Source organism: Notamacropus eugenii, chromosome 2 (assembly GCF_028372415.1).
Source record: "Notamacropus eugenii isolate mMacEug1 chromosome 2, mMacEug1.pri_v2, whole genome shotgun sequence".
NCBI classification, from domain to species: domain Eukaryota; kingdom Metazoa; phylum Chordata; class Mammalia; order Diprotodontia; family Macropodidae; genus Notamacropus; species Notamacropus eugenii.
This window is the reverse complement of record NC_092873.1, coordinates 108,629,128-108,650,187: the sequence shown is the minus strand read 5'-3', so window position 1 is coordinate 108,650,187 and position 21,060 is coordinate 108,629,128. Positions and strand designations below refer to the sequence as shown.

At 35.7% G+C, this 21,060-nt stretch overlaps 1 protein-coding gene across 13 annotated transcripts in view; it reads left to right on the top strand.

Annotated features, from left to right (window-relative positions):
• The window catches only part of SUPT3H (SPT3 homolog, SAGA and STAGA complex component), a 654,394-nt gene that overhangs the window by 496,672 nt on the left and 136,662 nt on the right, over positions 1-21,060 (top strand). For all 13 annotated transcript variants that reach the window (XM_072642333.1, XM_072642332.1, XM_072642324.1 and 10 more), the window contains one exon: positions 16,659-16,734. In XM_072642333.1, the coding sequence (XP_072498434.1) occupies positions 16,659-16,734 (76 nt within the window). The remainder of the gene's footprint in view (positions 1-16,658; positions 16,735-21,060) is intronic.

The following is a 21,060-nucleotide window of genomic DNA, read 5'->3' as shown; positions in this document are numbered from 1 at the left end:
ATTAATAATGTTCTGAGAGTCTTGAGAATGCTCAATCAATCCTTGATAGAATGACTTTCTTTGGTGTCTAATTAAACTTTGTTATAAGTTTAAGGGTACAAGGTGCTTGAAACCATGGTCAAAATGAGCTTTAGTGATTCTATATTCCCACTGCCTCTATTGTGAAGTCAATTTAGTTGATTTAAATTAAGAAACTTCCTCCTCCTCCTTGAAGTGTTAGGAAATAAGAATTGGGAATCATTGTTATAAACACCACAATTGAATATATTTTAATCATTATTCATATTTACATGTAAAGAAATCCCTCTGGTTTCTAGAAAGAAAAGGTTGCAAAGTACTTATGACATTTAGAAATGAATTATTAATACAGTATGACTCAAACAACATGTTATTTTTGTAAGCACATTGGTCAATGAAAGGGGTTTATTTAGTCTTTTAAGTTTATCTGGTGTGATTGGCTTATACTTTCTTTATCCCACTTTACTTTGTCTGAAAGTTTATATTCTAGAATATAAATCTTAGTTCTCTCATCCAGCCTTATATGTGTGTTAAGTTGTTTTAGTTCTTGTTAATGATTTCTAATACAAAAATTCAAAGATATACAATCTACATAACAGTGTGCTGGGTACCAGGCAGATTAGACAAAGTCTCTGACCTCAAGAAGGTTTAAGCCCAGTCCAGTGAAATTACGTCAGTGTAAATAATCATAATGTACATACTAAGTGTTTTAAACAACTAATCCAAGTCCTTTCCAAGGTCTGATGAGAAAGAATGTTACCAAGCCCTAACAAATAGATTCAGATTGATTTCTTGGTGTATCATTGTATTGTAATTTTTCCAAGCTAAGTACTCCCACCACCATCATAGATTGAAACTTTTCTCTAGTTGCACATACCGAAAAAAATAAATAATTTTTAAAAGACTATCCCTGTGACAAATTTCATAATAATCCTCTTGAAATGTAGATAGATTGGTCCTTGAATTAAATATATCCAGTATGTCATCAGACATATATTCAAAGCTTTTCTGACCTGCCAGAGTTTATGCTTTACTGGTAGAAACCAGAGTTGATAAGCTTTCCCACATTGAAGCATTGGAGCATTTAATTCTATATGGCAAAGAAGAATTTCTAACTGCCTTGGGGAATTATTCTTCAGGACTTTAAGGGAGTTCTTACCGCTGTAACAAAAGCTGTTTGAATACACATTCACAAGTGAATGCACACATATACATGGACCAGGACTGTAAACCCCATGAGATTCAGTCATATCCAACTGTTCATGAGCCTGGGCACCATACTGCCCATGAGATTTTCTTAGTAAGGATATTGGAGTGATTGGCCATTTCCTTCTCCCATGGATTAGGGTAAACCCAGGGTCTCATAAGTGTCTGAGGCTGGATTTGAACTCAGGTCTTCCTGATTCCAAGCCCAGTACTCTATAAACTAAGCCATCTAACTGCCCAAAACCCCACGGGGGAGAGACTTCTTATCTGGGTTTTATATATTCCAAGAAGAGCTTTGCAACCAAGCACTTAAATGTTTGTTGTCATCATTGAATAAATTTCTAGGTACTTCATTTCTGGGTGTCTAGAACTTTTATTTTCTCCTTTCCTTTTTCCCTGAACTAGTGAACTAGTTATTTCCCAATAACAAACTAAAAGTCCAAACCTTGTATTCTGAGATTTTTTGGTAGTACAGTTATGACTGAAGGAATGGTCGCAGTCATAAGACAAGTATTCTTTGTTTTATGTTTTGCTCTGAGAACCATTTAAATTTGAAGAATATTGTTCGCAAAAAACTTGCATTATCAAAATATTAGGGGACTATACTCTATTTATTGAACTTGTAATTTTGTATTCATTTATGTTTTTGAGTGTTTTAAAGTTCAGTTTGAGATCTGAATACAAATATTGGTTAGCAAAGGAAATAGGGCCTATCTCATTTAATTTTTCTTAAGTGTATATTTTGCTTAACATAGTGAGTGCATTTTTTTCAATTATGAAGTATTTTCATTATTTTTTCAGTTATTAAGTATTTTCACCCTTCTATTCCATTTACTCAACCCCAGGAAAATAAAAACAACCCTTGTACCAAATAAGTATAGTCAAATAAAACAAATTCCCATGTTGTCCATGTGTCAAAATGTGTCTCGTTCTATAGAATAGGTCATTATCTCTCTGTCAACAGGTGGGTAACATTCTTTATCATCAGCCTTATGGAATCATTGTTGATCACTGTGCTGATTAGAATTCTTAAGTCTTTCTAAGCTGTTCATTTTGGCAGTGTTGATTTTCTTGTATAACTTGTTCTCCTAGTTCTACTCACTTAGCTCTGCCTCAGCTCTCTCTGAAATCATCTCTTTCATTGTATCCCATTATATTCACATACCATAGTTTGTTCAGCCATTCCTTAGTTGATGGACACCCCCTTAGCTTTCATTTCTTTGCCACTACAAAAGGAGCTACTATAAAATTTTTTGCATATATAGAGCTTTTCTCTCTGAACTTGCAATTAGGAAGACCTGGGTTTGAATCTTACTTCTGACTTAAGTGACCCTAGGGAAATCACTTAACCCTTCTGAGTCTCAGCTTCTTCATCTGTCTGGTGAGAATGGAGTGAGCTAATGCAAAGTGCAATAAAAAAGTATAATATGAATAAATTCCATTATAGAACATTGCAAGATTATAAATAAAATAGGAAATTAAGTATAAGATGAAATATTTAGTAAATTAGAGTTCAACAAGTTTGGAGTATTGGTGTGAAGGACTTTGGGAGTGGAGAAGGTCTAGGAAAAGACAGGTTCAAGTTTCAGAAAGTATAATTATTCATGCCTCAAATTTGGGAGATGTTTTGAGTAATAAATTGCTGCCATCTGACAATATCAATCACCAAAGGTACTGTCACTGGTTTCTTAATCTTCTCACTTTGCATCAGAAGGAACATCTGCTTACAAATATGTTGCCTATCACTGAGTTTATTCTCTAGAGGTAAAATTAAAAATTATCTGAACTGGTTGACCCACTGTCAACTGAGTTTGAACATGGTGTAGATGAAACTGCTGATCTTTTTATCAGAATCCCTTTCTTATGTTCATGAACTCATGAGAGTGGGCACTGCTATTTTATTTCCATCAATCCAACCCTAGAAGTAATGTTTAACTCGTTTTCATTCTTTCTCCTTTCTATGCAGTATCCACTTCCTCTGTACTGCCATAGACTTTGGCTAGAAAGCCATGATCTTTTGCGATATTGTCCTTAACAGACTCTGCCTTCATTCTTATCCCCTCCAAATTCTCCCCCCTGCTGCTGTTCCTCTCCTTGCAGCTCTGTGGTTACTTCCCTGTGAAGCAAATCCAAAAACCTCACCCTACACCTCAAAGCACAGGGTGCCCTGGACTGCCTCCTTTCCCTCATCTCTTCTAGAAATTCGTCACGCCTTCCTCAGACCTTCTATGGGACATCTACTCTCCACGCTTTGACTTGGAAATTGGAACTAATTCATGACCATTTACTTTTAAAACAGATTATAAGATATTTACTCATTAGCAAATGCTGAAGAAACTTCGGGTATTGACATCTAAGAGGTTGGGATCTATCAGCAAATATCTGAAAAGAAGTTGTTTTGTTGAATAGCACCATAATTGCATGTTTCATGTTCGCCTGTCCCAGGAGGACTCTGAAATGTGTCTTTTCTTGAAGGCAAAGAGAAAGACACTATTACAATGCCTTTGGGATGGCTAGACTGGACTTGAGTAACATATTAGCTGCCAGGACTTTTTTAGGAAGTTCATGTTACTTATGAAGACTTGGAAAAAAGTTCTTAGGACCAAAGTCACTGGCACCGTCAAATGGTTTAGCATTGGAAATAAATACAATTTTTTAAAATGGAAATGGCATTAAAAATGCATTCTTTCAGCTTTTTTGTAGCACCCTAAGATTCATTTGGTCTTCTCATCTAATTTATAGCTGAAACTTTCTGCTCAAGTTGTCTCCTCCATTAAACTATGACAGCAGGGTCTGTTTAGCTTTTCTCTTTTCCCCAGTACTGAATGCTGTATTTTGTACACAGTAAGCCCTGAAAAAATGCCTTTTCATTCATTCCTTATGCAAAAAAACTTGTTCGCCTCTAGGCCCATGTCCTATAATTTATAAATATCTTTTTCTGTATTGTGATCAAATAACCACTCCTTTGAAATGGTATATTATCTTATTTTGTATTAGGAATGAAAAGATAGTGAATTACTATTTTTGAACATGGGTATCTTTCAGCATTTTTTCTTCTTGAGGGTAGTTGACATAGTGTAGCCTAGTAAAACTTTAGAAGGTAGAAGTAGAAGCAACCTAAAAAGTCATTTGGGTCAATTCCTTCATTGTACAGTCTGGGAAACTGAGATTCAAAGAGGTGGATTGAGTTGCTCAAAATTGTAATTAGGTAGCTAGTAATAAATTGTTAGGGGAAAAAATAGAACCCAGATCTCACTTCTGGTCTAGTACTCTTTGGCACACAGCCTCTAAGAAATCAGGGTCAACCAGATCACAAATGACTATTTGACCTTTGTCATCCACTTGTGTTTAAATGGAAATGTGGTGTTGGGGGAGGTTACTCAATGGCTATTCTAGTCTCATGATAATTCTACTTGGGTAACTCCATCTTACTGTCTTCTGTCTGGTTTTCTTTCATGACTAAGTCTTGGCATGATCAGAAGCTCATTTTGTTCCTTTTGTCTTGTCTGAACTCAGGCTTTAGCTAGAGCTGCCTGTGTGGCAAGATTCTGTTGATGAATGTGCTCACTTCTGACTCATGAAAACAACTCAGTACAATTAGGATAAAAGAAACGTCAACTTCCAAATGATTAAGAACATTCCCTTTAGGGGACAAACAATTCAGTTATATTTTGTTTTCTTTCTAATCTTGATTCAGATGGCAACCAGTTGTAAGAAGTCTATTTTTATCCTAATGTATTCACTTGAAATTTTCACTAGACTGGTGACCTCATGTCACTGATAAATGATATGACGCCTCTTCATTATTCAGGCATATTTTGATTTTTCCCCTGTTTTTTCAAAATGTGTGACTAAGATTTAGTGTGAGACACAGTTTTCAAGGTCACAGTCCGTTACTACTGCTTCTTCCAAAGTTTGTGATGCAGCAACATTTTGATTTGATCTCTGGCCAATTTCTAAGGAAATAACAATCATTCTTTGTTAATGGTACTTATCGTATATTCAGGAAAGCTTTAGAAAGCATTTTACCAAAAAGAAACTGCTTGAAAAGAGCATTTAAAAATATTTCATTTTAAAGATTGGAACAGACTCAATTGGTTGTTCCAGTTGATCTTCTTGTCATTTATTATATGGTTACTTTGATAACCTATCAAGTTATACACACACACACACACACACACACACACACACACACACACACACACACAATCAGTTAATCAATAAGAGGTAAAAGTCTGGCTCGCCAAAATATAATTTTTCTTTTATCTGAAATTAGGGATGGAAGAAAAGTGACACAGAAAGACAAGAAAAGTGAGGGCCCATTTTATTGAACCAGGAAAATGGAAGCATACTCTTGCTTCCAACATACTATTGCTTTCAACTTCAAGAAAACTCCATGAAATGAATTGTACAACCATGTTATATCCATATTTTGTCCTAGGCTCAGATCTGTTTTACAAAGAAAAAAAAATGTGGAATCTTTAAAAACAACCAAAAAACCCTCTTTTCCCCCCTAAAAGTTCATTTAAGACACTCATGACAGTAACCATTCACATTTTTATGATGTTATAAAGCCTTGAAAAATATATGAAAGTCTAGCTGAGCATTTTTAGAGGCAGTATGTTTTAGGGAGAATTGACTGAAATCTTAGTCTCATTGTCACAACAGCTGAAATCAGAGAGTAGCAATTAAGGAAATCCCAAAAAGGACTTTCTCTGGTTTTGTAGTTATTTCATTTCCATTGTAGTTTTTTACAATCTGTCAATCCATGGAGAAAAAAAATGAAAGAGAATTTAACCTGCCAATAAGGCTCAGCATTTTTGTGATTATATTTTAAATGTTCTAATAACTCACTTAAACAAAAAGTTTACTAGTTGTAGCCAAGTTCTAGCAAGTGACCACTTTGAACTACTTAAATATTTCTTCTGGGCTATAATACAGTGTTATACAAATGAAATACAAAAGGAAAGGCTGTAGTTTTATACTTGGAGTTCAAGAAAACTCCATGAAATGAATTGTGCAACCATATTATATCCATATTTTCCAGGCAATGTTCTGGAGTTTTACCCTAAGTGACCAAAATATTTAACTGTATCCATGGACATTTTGCTATATTCAAAAGTTATGTAGGTTCAGCTGATCTAAAAATTGTGTAAACCTGTGAGAACTTTTAAGAATGTGATTCAGGAGGCTTAAAGGTCTTACATGTATTAACCTGGTATGTGAAGTTTTTGATGTACAGCCAAAGAAAAACCACAGAAAAGGGTTACAGCATCCTCCATCAGGAACGTAAAAGGAGATCATTTTCCATTTCTTTAAATTCACTAGTCTGGTCATAAATACACATAACCTCTTGTATTATTTGCTAGTTTGGATACCAAAAACATGCTTGCAATTTTTGGTAAACATTAATCAAAATTAGTAATAATTTTTAATATGTAGATTTTTCAACTAAACATGGTATTAGCATATGTAGTATTAACATATCATTGAAAAAGTGAGATTTTTTTCCAAGAATGTAAAATATATTCTCACTGTATTTTGTTGTACAATCCAGTTGTGCTCCTCATATGATAAATGCAAATAAGGAATCTTAATATATAATATGCTAACATATATTATATATTAGTATGTAATATATATAAATAAATATGCATATAATGCTTATAAAGCATTTTCCCATTGGGAAAAAACCCAGGTATATTATAACAAATTCCTGATGAAACAATAATAAAAATATGCCAGGCATTGATTTATTTAGTTCAAGTATACTTATACTATGAGATTTCTTTTCATTCTCTCTAATACAACTGTTTCTCTAGAAGACTTTATTTGAATATACCATCATATATTTTAAAAACTTAAGCATGTTTGGTATATTGAAAAAACAAAAGCCACTTCTTTGTGATAAATAATGAACAATATACATTTTTATTCTTCAGGTTGAAATATAGACACTGTTCAGTATGTTGAATTTCCTTAGATATTTTAGAATGCATTCTGCCTCCTGTTCATTTGGAAGTCCTATTTCAAGAGTAATTCAGAATTAGAATCTGAGGTATATGTTCCTTAGAAGTTGATAATTGTGCCCCTTCTGCTTCCACTGTCACATACATATGCTTTTTTTTTTTTTACTGTGAAAATGTAACTGGGGCTATAATGTTATTATATTCTACTACTTTTCAAACTCCCTTGGTTTCCTTGTGTATCTTATAGTCAGTAGCCAACTATTAGGAAGCATTAATGTGTATCTTAATGCTCTGTATTCAGTATCCTGCCAAACTTATTCAAGTTCAGCCCTATCATATGTGTACTTTGCATTCTTTGTGTTGTAATTACTTATTAAATAGCTGGATCACATTTTAAAAGAAGAACATGCAAACAAGTCCTGAAAGCATTAATTGTTATCATTGTTCTTGTCAGTCCTTCAAAGATGTGTGATTGAGTAACTCTGCACCAAGGATGGGGTACTCCCTCCCAAGATGCCAATCACTACCCCTCTATCATTTAGCAAATTGTCTTCAAGAATCCTTGTGGTCTCACCTTTTGTCATTCTTCAAGTCAGCCTGTTCATGAGCTTCCCTGAACTTATCTAGTCTGTTCCTCCCATAGCAGGCATGTAGTTAATTATATGACCCTTTAAGTTCTTTATTTCATTCTTATTTAAAGGGGGTAGAAGTCCTAGGTCACTTCCTCTGTCTTCTTCCCTCTATACTTTATGTTCTACTGTATGCATGGAATTACCATTTGATCAAAATGTAAATATTTGTCTTTAGTATTGGAATCCTTCCCTTTACTGTCAGCTAAACTGCTCGCAACAAAGCCAGTAGGTTGAATTTGTGCTTGGGTGTAGAGATGAAGTGGGGAGAGAAACTCACTTCATTCATTCATTCATTCACTGAACAATACTTATTAAGCATGTGCTTCAGAGACAGAATGTCATGGAAAGTATCAGCTGATGTCAGGATTGGAATTTAGCCTCTGATAGTGCTGTCATGATCATGAGCAAGACATTTAACCTCTATAGATTCAGTTTCTTCATCTTTAAAATGGAAATGATATCTGCCTTCCATAGAGTGGAAGATTTCATTAAATTTAATGGATTTGGTCCTTACAGTGAAGCTTAAAGTGAATTAGGAATTTAAGTGGCAGTGCATAGTATCATTTACTATAGTCCTGACAATATCAGGAGTGGGGGGAGTTAGGAAGAAAGAAATAGACTATATCCCTGTATTGAAAATGAAATGTCCATCCTTCTCTCTTGGAAGACAGTGCTTCATGTGCTTTAAAAAGTTATACAAAGAAAATATTTGGTAGATCTTAGGACACTATGGAAACATGAGGAGAGCATTCTTGGGGGACAGGTCAGCATGAGCATGGCAGCCATAGAGAGCAGTGAGGAGGCCAGCCTGACCAGAGCAAAAGGAAGTTTATTGGGTTGCATGGCTAAGATGGGTCAGATTCAACAAGATCTTTGAAAGCCAGACACAAGCACTTGGATTTGAGGTTGCCATTATAGATAATTGAGCTGAGAATTGAAATGGTGAAAGTTTGGTGTGCTGGAGAGCATGAGACTTAGAGGCCAAATGTCTGAGTTCTGGTCCTGAGTCTGCCATTAATTAGCTGTATGACTTTAACTACGTCATTTAGAGTCTCTGGGATTCTGGTTTCTTATATATCCAAATGCAGAGTTTATAGCAGATAGGTTTTAATGGAACTTCGAGCTCTCACATCCCTTGATTCAGTGTTGAAGGAAGATAAGTGATAACTGGAATGGACTGGATGAGCATTGATTGGGGAGAACAGCTAGGAAGCTGTTAAAATGGTTCAGGTATAAGACAGTGTTAGAATGGAGATAAAGGGACAAATCTGAGAGACCTTTTGAAGGAGCATAACCATACTTTGCGATCCCTAATTAGCAAAAGGGTGAACAGACACTCTATTATTGAGTGAAATTTTATTCCATATTTGGGCGGGACAGAACACAGTACAATGGAAAAAACATTGAAAATTGACTTCTGAGCCTAACCCTGGCACTAACAAGAGGTATGTACTGGAACAAGTGGCTTGCCTTTCCAGGTTCTCAGTGTCCTCATCTGTAAAATGCAGATGTTGAACTAGATGCTCCTTGGGGTCCTTTTCAGTGCTATCATTCTACTTGCTCTGTGAGCATTTCTAGTTGGTGTTGTTGTCTACAAATGAGTAGACTCTTGTTGATGGACCATAGCAAATACACAAATGATTGGAGAAGCTGGAAACTGTAGCACTTAACGCTATTGCTAAATTCTAAATTCATTTACTAGTATTTGGCTTTCAGATGCTCTAAAATAGCTGAATGCATTTCCTTCTAACACTAAACAGTTGATAAAGCTTAACTACTGGCATTCTGCCTTTTCTGTAGCAAAAGGACTTCATGTTTCAAAGGTAGTATCTTTTAAGGGAGATCAGAATAAAATTTTTATTTCATCCTAGGTAGTAAAGGATAACAGATAATCAGCCTTCATCTTTGTTTGAAAGCCATACTTTTATGATTCTTCAATGCTGAGGAAAGATAAATGTCATATGTTTTCAGAAATCTACAGAAGATATGCCAGCACATATCTTCTATAACCCTGAAGCATGCTTCAGTGAAAGCATGAAGATTATTTAAATGGAACTGCATGCTCCATAAGTAATTCGGCTTCATCCTTGAGACTAGCTGTTGGAAGGGGTCAAAGAGAGTAGAGATTGCTGAAAACATTTTTCTCCAAGATAAGCATCCCCAAAGTTGAATCATTGGGGGTCAAAACTGATAATTGAAAACAAAGCAAATTATAGTTGCTACTTCATTCCTTAGGATATGAATCCCTGTGTCCATATGGTAACAGCCCAGAAAATGAATTTGAAATAGACATGGAAATTGCGCACCCTAACTTGTTTTACAGTAATCAGGGGAACCTGTAACTTTTTGGTAGAGAATTAAGAGTATCTAATAATTTGACTTTTAATCTAATCCAAACAGATTTCAGAATATTGTGATGCATTTTGAAAATTTCTAGGTTATGGGATTAAAAAAAAAGTTATGGATACTATCTGGGACTCTCTATATTAACACATTGATGGTTATTGGTATCCAGTCTTTTAGTGATTTCTTTTCTTTTGGTTATGCCCCTTTTTGATGGCCTGAAAGCATTTTGTTGATGCCTGATGGAACCAGTATAGCAAGAAGTGGGAGGAAGTAACAGATTCATTTAAAAACAATACCTTAGGATCATAGATGTAGAGGTAGGGGGAGATTTAGAGGCCCCCTAATCTAGTCTTTTCATTCTACAGCTGAGGAGAGTTAAGTGTCTTCCCCATGGTCACATAGAAAGCAAACAGCAGAACCAGGATTCCAATCAGGGTCCTCTGAGTTCACATGCAACCTTCTTTCCACTCACTGCACACTGCCTTATGTAACCCAGACTTGCAAGCAACAAGAATAGGAAGGATAACAAAAACAGGTTTTTATCATTTAATATTTATAACATTCCCTATAGACACTATCAAAATATGCACTCATTGAATCTGGCTTCTAACACTTTAAGAGAAAGTCAAGATATAACAGATGTGCTGTTCAGAATAAGGATGTGCATGGCAGATATGGTGCTGGTGGTGGTGGTTGTTTGTCTCAAAAAGGACCTTGACATCAGGGAGGTGATGAAGTGAATTGGCTTTAAGGGAGAGAGGGCTGTGCAAAGTCACCAGCCTCACTTTCTGCTCCAGAGCATCTGGGTCCAATGCTAAGATGTAGATCAGGAATAGATACAGTGAGAGGCCTTGGCCTTTTTAAGCTAAGGTTTTTAACAGGTCTCAGTTTGACTGAGACAACACCCACTCAGTGACTGAGGCTAGGTAAGAAATGAGGCAGAGAAGGGTCTCTTTTACCTAATCAAAAAATAAAAAATCATTCTGGGAGGGGAAGACCCTCAGGGTTGCTGGCCAAAACAGAAACAATTGCTATTTATACTCACTCTGAGCCAGTCGGGGCCCAAATTGTGACCAAATGGGGCTTGACCTGGGACCTATTGTTGGACAATCAATGAGTGCCAGAGTGATTTGGGTTTAAGGCATGATCCTTAAGAAACAAATCTAGCCTGTAAACCTCAAGGTATTTTGTGAGGTTTCAGAGATTAAAATTTACATTCCTTTAATATTGAAGAAGTTAGCCTGAATCAAGAAGGGTTCATACAGTCATCAATTTAAAGCGGAAAGGGTTCTTAGAAGACTGAATCCAGCCTCTTCATTTGGCATATGAGAAAACTGAGTCATAGAGACCTTAAGTGACTTGCTCAAAATGGCATAGCTAGCAGGTATCTGAAGAAAGATTTTTAATCGAGATCTTCCTAATTCCATGTGCCTTATTATGCAGTGCTGCCTGCCTTTTCTTATAAGTTTGAAAGTAGTAAAAAAAAAAAAAATAGAAATAAAGAAGTTTTATGAAATACAAATCATAGTTCATTTTTATCATCAAGACTGTACTTTCGACCTAAATACTTATACTGAGTTATATCATATTACCAAAAACATTCACTATCCATTATGTCCACAGAATCATTTCCATCTAATCATTTTCTTTAGACATGGAAAAAATCAGTATGGGATTAACTGAAAGATAAGGGGTTGTTTGGCCTCAAAAAGGCTCATGGGGACATGATAACTATCTTTGAATATTGAAAGGCTTTCACATGGAAGAGGGATTAAACTTGCTCTTCTTGGCCCAGAGGCAAAAGTTGCAATGGGTAGAAGCCAATGAGCAAACATTTATTGTCGACTTTGTGCCAGTGCTTAGGAATACAAGCAAAAAAAAAAAATTCTTAGCCAGGTGCTAGGAATACAAAGACACAAATGGAACAGTCCCTCCTCTCAGCATGCTGTAAGGAAAGATTGAGAGCTGTTCAAAAATGGAATAGACTGGCTCAGGAAATAATAGGTTCTCTCCCTTACTATAGATCTTGATGCAAAGACTAAATGACCACTTGTTGAGTGTGTTGTAAATGGCATTTGTATTCAGGTACAGGTCAGACTCCATGGCTTCAGAGACTCCTTCCAAATCTGAGATTCTGTGATTCTGAATCTGGGAAGCCATGGCAGATGCCTTCTGTGACTTGGCAAAATGTCAGGTATTTGTATGGTGGCTACTGTGAATAACTGCAGTAAAAATACTAAAACTTTAACTATTTGAGTCATATAAGTGGTCAGCCCTCTGACACTCCTAGAATTTTGACTTACTACTCCAGTATAGCCTCTTGGACCCTGAAACTTTGCAGTAGAAATCAGCAAGTACTCATGGATGCCCTGGTACCCTGGTAAGCTGGGGTTTTGGTTTATACTTATTCTCCTCCCAATTTAAGTATCTCTGTAATCCTAGCTAAAGGTTGTCCTTCTCCCTTTCTTGAAGTCTATCTAGACATTGGAACATGAGGTGCTTGCATTTTCATAAGCTATGATTGAAATAGACAACAACAGTATAATATTCAGACACTTGGATTGTTTTCTTCTTATATTGATGTCAGTCTTTGTAATTTCTCAGATTTCTTGACACAAGTTACATGACAACTCAGACAATAAGACCCAGTATATAACTCTCTAAAAATTCTTAACCAGAATAGTTTTCAACATATCTGATAAATATGAAGTAAACCTTGGAAGTACATTATACTAAAATACATTTTTATTTGAAATTAAAATCTAGGTTACAATCATCACTCAGCATCAATATCCTAAAATTTCTGTGAACATCTAAGCATCATGGCATATGAATAAATGTTTTAGTGCAATGTGGCATATGAAAAGTTATGATTAGAATCATCAGTTTTGATAATTTAGCAAGATTATATGTTGGACTAATTGTTCCTTATGATATGCCTTAAGACAAGCCCACTTATCTGCTTTCATCTTTTTTATTCAAGGTTTATGACCATGTGGAATAATTATAGATATTTAATGAATGTCTTTTAAATGAATAGATGAAAGTAACTACCTCTTCTAGTACTTCAGTTAAAATGAATTTGGGATGCTAACAGTTGTCACAAATGATGGAGGAACCTGATCTGAGTATAGATATCAAACTTTGGATTAATAATAACTCTGATTTACTATTTTCCTGAGATTTTTATTATGTTTTGTTTTACCATTTCTTAGAGATTTTTATGAAATGTAGGTTGGAATGATGTGGGAAATATATGGAATATGAGCCCAAAATGGCAGATATGAGGCAGACTTCCTTACTGTTTCAATGATGATAAGAGTAATATTACTTTATGGGGTTTTGGCTTGAAACATACTCATGCTACCTGCCATACTTAAACATAGGCACCGTGCTAAGTGTTTAACAAATATCATCGCATTTGATCCTCACAAAAGCTGTGGGAGGTAAGTGCCATTATTATCTCCATTTTAGAGTTGAGGAATCTGAGGCAGCAGAGGTTAAGAGACGTGCCCAGGATCACCCAGCTAGTAAGTGTCTGAGGCCAAATTTGAACTCAGGTTTTCCTGACTCCGTGCTCAGCATGCTGTCTACTAGAGTCTAGTTCTTTTTTTACTTGACCATGCCTGAAATAACGTCCTCTGTATTGTGAAGAATTGAAGGTTGACAACACCAGATATAGCTTGAATTACACACAAATCATAACCTCCACTCTGTGCCTGGAAAAACTCTATCTGCCATCATTATTTTTTTTCTTTTCTAAGAGGAGTTTGGGCATGGTAAATAATAGTCTTTTGTAGCTCTTGGGTATTTTCCAAAACAGTAGTGTCTGAAATTTGATGGACTTAGAAATAATACATATAGGTAAAGGTAATGCAGTCTCAGCTAATGTTTCTATAGCGAGGGACAAAGAATCCTTGAGTGTTGCATTAGTTTCTTTTAATCATCCTTGAGTCCAGATATCATGTTAGAACATAGAAGGAATTGTGATTAGGAGCTGGATTTCTTAGAAAATAGAGAAAAGCACGACTTGGCGTCAGTATCCCGAGTCAGTCTGATGGTGATGTGTGTCTCTGAAATGAGAGTCAAATGGGAGCTGTGGCAGAAAAAATTAGTAAGCGATGACAGCCCTCATTGTTGTTGTGACCTCCAGTACTAAGCTAGTGAAGAACCTTGGGCAGCTCCATCCTCTCTTTCTAAAGCATTATACTTTCCTACTACCTACTCCTTGGGACTGATATGTTAAGACAGTGATGTACATCAAGAACTTTTCGCTACCCAAAGAAAAACCTGCTTATCATTGTTATAGTGAAATTGCCCTGTAGTAATTTAAGGACTTAGGGTACAGTGATGGGGAGGGATATCTTTATTGAAGCTTCACTTGAAATCTTCAAAAGAAAGTTATACCAAATGGCTGATAAAATTTCTAGACAAGTTATTGGTTTGAGTGCAGGAAATGACCAACTAAAGGAAAGATTTAACCTAAGAAAAAGAATAGATTTGTGAGTATACAAAATTACATATACACAGACATACATATATACATATATAATCATTCTTTTATAGATAACATACCTTATAGTATATAGATATATGTTCTGTATATCCTACATTACACATTATATGGAATTTTATGTATAATATACACATATTGGTGTTTATATAGATGATATAGATTACATTTAACCATTATGGCACAATCAAAATTTTTATGCTATATAGCTAAACATTCTGAATTATCAGTTTATAATCTCAAGAGCAGCAAAGTTAGGTAAAACAAGCATTAAAGTTGGAGTCATGAGACTTGTGTTCAAATCCCAGTTCTGACATTTGCCAGCTATGTGATCTTAGTCAAGTCACTTGACAGTTTTCTGTTTCTTCAGCTGTAAAAATGGGGATAACATTTGCTACTACCTGTTTCACAGAAAGAGATAACTTTGTAAACTTTAAAATTATATGTAACTTTGTTGTCATCAACAGGAAACTCAATACTGTAGTACACAATATCCTGGTAGAATGGGCAGTTGGTATTATTGTCTGTGTTTTATGGCTGGATGGACTCCAAGCATAGTCTTGCAGAAGTTCCAGAATATTAGTCCCTTAACAGACCCAGAAATTAAGTATATGTACAACTCTGACTCTCAGACTTCATGAAGACTTCCAACATAAGTTGTCTTTCCAAACTAGAACACTCTATGGATTGATTTTATTGAAGTGGTTGAGATGTATAGATGGTTGAAATAAAATGGGTACCCAGGAGAAATGGTGGTCACCGCAGCAACCACAGGTCATTAGCGTTTTCTGACTGTTTAGCTTATTACCAACATACCGGTTGAACTTTAGATGGCACACTATCATTTTTCCTGTTTCCAGGCATATCTGTGGAATCAAGACGGTTTCCAAAGTCAAACAAAAAAAAAAATCCAGTAAAAAAATTAAAGAAATCCTTGAGAGAAGCTGTGGTGATGGTACTTATGTGCTCCAATGACAGTGATAAAGAGAACTTGTCCAGTACCTTTCCAGAGCAAAGTAAAGCTACAATCTCAGGGAGTGTTTTCTTTTCATTGGCTGATAAGTCAGACCAAATAACAGCGGCATGTCTCATTTCAAAATGCCTTTCTTAACCATGGAAGCGGAAGTGGTCATCTTCTTTCCCACCATACTATGAGTGAATTATAATTATCCTACCTCTTGCGGGACAGTGAAGTAGCAAACATCTGCTAAATGGCATCCAAAAAAACCCCACAAATGAAACTGTACCAGGCTGTGAATCATACCTGGACTCTGATGAAAGGAACTGCACTGTGTTTACCTTTTTCTTTGTTTTCTTCCTGGTTTAAAAATGTGGATTTGTTAGCTCTGGCTCTGAGTTCTAACGAAGGGAAAATATAGGGATACCATTGGCTGACTCCCATTTCAAAATTGGAAAATTATACCATCAGAACCAATGGACAGCAGTAGTCACCAAACAGCTGCATCTTCATTCCACTGTGTTTCACACTGCCTCCCCTACCCTGTAGTCTTCTTCTACTTCTTAAACAGAAGGGCACAGGTAGAACGAATCCAGATTTTAAGCTTTACTTTGCTCTTCTCCTTTAGTAACAGTAAATATAAACTGATTTTAGCTAACAATCTAAACAGAGGGGTCCAGAAATGAACCCTAATATTTCATCTGCCATCCTTAAGAAAGGGAGTGAAAAATAATATACCCGCTATTGTTTATCATGGAAATTATTGGGTTCTACTAACTAGAATTAGATGGACAACCAAGTCAAAAGAACCCCTTTGGAGAAAACTACATGTTAATATTGTAAATAAGAATCTATTTTTCTTTTTAAAAGCTTTTTAAATTTGCAGTTTTGCAAATTGTACTTAGCAAACTGAAATGTAGATGGCACCTAACTTCAAAGGAATCCTGTATAATCCATTACCTCCATAAAATATTGCTGCTATAACATTTTAAATAATTCTTTAACTTCTTTTTTAGAGAGCAGAAAGACAGACTCGAATGATGGATGCAGCTCAATATGCAGAATTTTGTGAAAGTCGACAGTTAAGTTTCTGTAAGTAATGTATAATAGATATCTAACCCTGTGCTTGGTAATAGATGGATGATAATATATTAATATTTGCTACTGTGTTTATTACCCTATTACATAGACTAGACACCCAGGGATGTCAGAACTCCAACAAATCATTTGGTCACCTTCAGCAATATCTGAAAATCACATCCACCATGTTTGAGAATGTTATCCCCAATGTATCACTAGATTGCCAAAGACTTGGAGCCTATGGTCATCTGTATTTTGTGCTTTTTTCTTTCTCAAGTGTAAGCTCCATAAAGGCATAGAATATGTCTTAGTGAATCTCCCTAGGCTTAGCATAGCACTGTACACACAGTAGGTCCTTTGTAAGTTATTGTTTAATTCATAAATGAAGTGAATGAAAGAAAAGGAAGGGATAAAGGAAGGAACAAATGAATAATTGAAAGAAGAAAGAAAGAAAAAGATAAAGCACAGGTCCTTCTAAAGTATGAGCATATATTGCTTTAAGATCAGAAAACAATTGATTTTTCTTCATATTCCCATCTTTATTTATCTTTATACTTTTTTCACATCAGCTTTTTCTATTTTATTCCAGTGTTGCCATACATGCCATTGGTTCATGCTGTGCTATCAGAGCATAGTCAGTTCCTTTGAAAGCATCTAAAATTAGCTAATATACTATTAAGCTTTCCCCTTTGTTTTTTGCCCACAGACATGGCTAAGCATCTTTCCAATTTCACCAAGTAACCTCCTACTGTGGAACTTATTCAGCATTAGCCAAATTTGTTAGTCCATGTCATGGAAACATTAATAACATAGAGGAAGAATTAGAACTTTCCCAGCACTGAACACCAACTTACTAGAAGAACTTGTGGCGCGTGACAAAAATCATTCTAAATTAATGAGCTAGATCATGTAGCAAAACATCAGTGCAGCGACAGTTCAATGATGACTAAGGCTCTGGGTTAAAGGTCAAAGAGAGCATGTGATGAAAGGTCCTTCTAAAAACATGACAAAATAGCACATGACCCAACACTAAAGGATTATAAACAATGGTGTCTTTAAATGAGAAGCAATTGTGTAGTTGACAATAATGAAGTATTTATTTGGAGCAATGAGTGCTTCATTTATGTGTCATAAAGTGCAAATAAATGACACATCACCATTAGTATCTTATGTAAATGTCAGCAAAATGTAGGAAAAACATGTTTTGGGAACAAGCATTTCTTTTTTTCTAATTCAATACACTCTCCTATCTGACTTATAATTTGGCATCCTACAACTGTGAAGCCCTGAGTCAGTAGCACTTCAGATTATGGCAATTTTAGCAAGTGAGAGATTTTTTATAATGCCATTTTTAAACCCAAAAATTATAATGAAGGCTTGGTACAGGTATAAATCTTACATTTATAAAATAGCATTGAAATGCTACTGAGCTATATTTTTAACAATCACATTTGGAGTTTAATTCACTAGAGAAATTAATCTACCATTACATATGGCTAGTAGATTAGAAATCCAGAACTTACAAAGTGCCATACATAGAGTGAGTGTTTAATAAATGTTTGTTAGAATTAATTGGATTTTGCCTGTCATTAGAAATTAAAGTATGAGTAAACAATTTTTAAAATATAATAAGAGTATTAAACTATAATGCTGAAATACCAGTTTTTAGAAAAGGAAACTCATTTATTAAATAATGGTATAAAACTGAATGCTGTGTTTATTGTCTCTTGAATTAGATTGGGTTTTGTCTGTGTGTAGGTCTTTTAAAAATATTTATTTGGTACTCATGGGCATGTCACATTTGTGTAAACCTGGGTGAGAGAATCTGTGCTGCCCTCTTAACATGTTGTGGTTATGAATGCTCTTATCCAAGTATGTTAGGAAATCCAGAAACACTTCCCATGGAAGAGATGGACATATTCCTTTCCCTGTCTTTTTGATACATCAAATTGTAAGAACTGGCATCCTATCAAACATATTTTCCTTGAATCTCTGATCGAAATTTTGACTCATTGCGCTCTGCATTGGGAAGGTCAGCCTTCCATGAAACCTTTGGCCTCTAAGGGTATAGTATAGAAATTAATCAAGGACAACCCCCCCCCCCCCCCATATCTCTAGTTGTTATACTTAGGTAAATAAGGGGAAATTTTGATAGTTGAGGGAAGATCAGATATTTCTTTTATTATATACCTTTATAGATATTTCTTCCATTATTCCTCCTCCTACACCTTCCCTAGAGGTCTTTCTGTTTTTAAAATCTTCTGCATTTACATCTTTTGCTACCCAGGCCATTTTTATAGAGGGCATGGTAAAAAGTTGCTTATTTGCCATCTACTGCATCTGTATGCATACTTGGAACTTTATCCCTACATTAAAGAGTCATAGAACTCAAGAGTTAGTAGGGTTCTCAATAGTTATCAAATCCAACTCCTACCCAAAGTTTCAGTCTTGTCTACAATATTCTCTACTAGTAGATCTAAAATCTTGAAGATCTCTAGCAATAGGGACCTCACAGTATCTGGTGATAGTTATGCATTTCCCCAACCACTCTATTATTTGAGCAGCTAGGTGGTGATCAATAGAGTGCCAGGCCTGGAGTCAGAAAGACCATCTTCCTAAGTTCCAGTCCCACCTCAGACACTTACTAGCCTGGGCAAATCACTTAATCCCGTTTGCCTCACTTTGTTTCCTCAGTGGTAAAATGAGCTGAAGAAGGAAATGGCAAACCCTCCCAGTATTTCTGCCAGGAATACCCCAAATGTGCTCACAAAGAGTTGAACATGACTGAAAACAACTCAACTTGTTCCTTATAATGAGCCCAAATCTTCCTACTTATTTTTTCTACCCATCGGGCCTAATTTTGCCTCTTGGAACCAGGCATAACACATCTTGTAACGTGACTACCATTCCAATATTTATACCCCCTTCTTGTTTGTTGTCATTCTTTGGTTCTCATCCCTTGTTCCTTCGACTAGTCCTTATGATATAGCTTCAACTTACTTCATCAACCAGATCATCACATTCTGTACATGCTACAGATTGTCAATAGCTGTTCTGAAATCTGCCCCCCAGAACTAGCCAGAATACTGCAGATATAGTCTGACCAAGACAGAGTTCAAGGGGATTATCACCTCCCTTCTTCTGGATAGCATGCTTCTATTAATGCATGCTCTGGTACATACAGTCCATGAGACTATGGGCAGGCTGTCAAAACCTTCTTCTTCCCATTCCACCCCACACCCCACAAAACAGACAATGTTAGTTTTGAGGGCAAATTTATCATGCAGCCTATTCATATTGCACTTGAAGTTCACAAGATCCCTGAAGTCTTTTCACATAGACTAATTTTTATATCTATATCTCTTTTTATGTGTATACCTGAGTTTCAAAAAAATTCCATTCCAGGACTTTACCATCTCCTCATTTATTTGCATTGCTCCAGCATGTCAAGATCTTTTTGAATTCCACTTCTGTCATCAGATATATTAAAAGCTCCCTCCCAGCTTCCCATCACATACAATACCATCAGGGACAAGCCAACTCAGTGGTACAAATTTTTAAAATAATAGAACTAATGAGAGAGTCCTCAAGTATTCCACTAAGGACCTCCTTCAGGTTGGCATGGACCCACTAATTCATCTTCTTCAGATCCAGTCATTCAACTAGTTCCTAACCCATCAATAACTACTATAATCTAATCAATTTTTCTTTATCTTTTCTTTTGTGAAAGACTTTAAATGCTTTGGTAAAATCCATATATATGTCCATAATGTTCTCCTGTTCTAATAACTTTTTTTAAAGGAAAATGAGGTTAGTCTCACATGAATCATTCTTAGTAAACTCATGTTATCCCTTAGTGGTCCCTGGCTACTCCTGTTCTAAGAGGTTTTCAAAGGATACCTTTAATAACCCATTCTAGAATTTTATCTGGAATTAATATTAAACTCACTGACTTATAGTTTAAAGTATATGCCTCTTTTTTTGAATATAAGAATAATATTTGCCCACTTTCAGCTCTATGCTTATTCTCTAGTTCACCACATGTCCTCAAAGCTCACTTAAAGGATTCAGTAATCACATTTACAGGTTCTTTCAGTATGCTGTGATGTAACTTATTGAGATCAAGTGTCTTAGACTCACTAAAGGCCTGTTTCCATTGCCTCACTTATCTTGGGATGCAGTTCCCTGCTATTGAGCACAGCCAAGATGTCAAAGTAACAGAAAGTGCAGCTCAGTTCCTCCCACAAAATTCTTCCACAAAGATCTTGAAAATTTACCAGACTTGAGTCTTTATTGAGAAATATAAGGGGAAAAAAATCACATTGAATCATTTGTCCG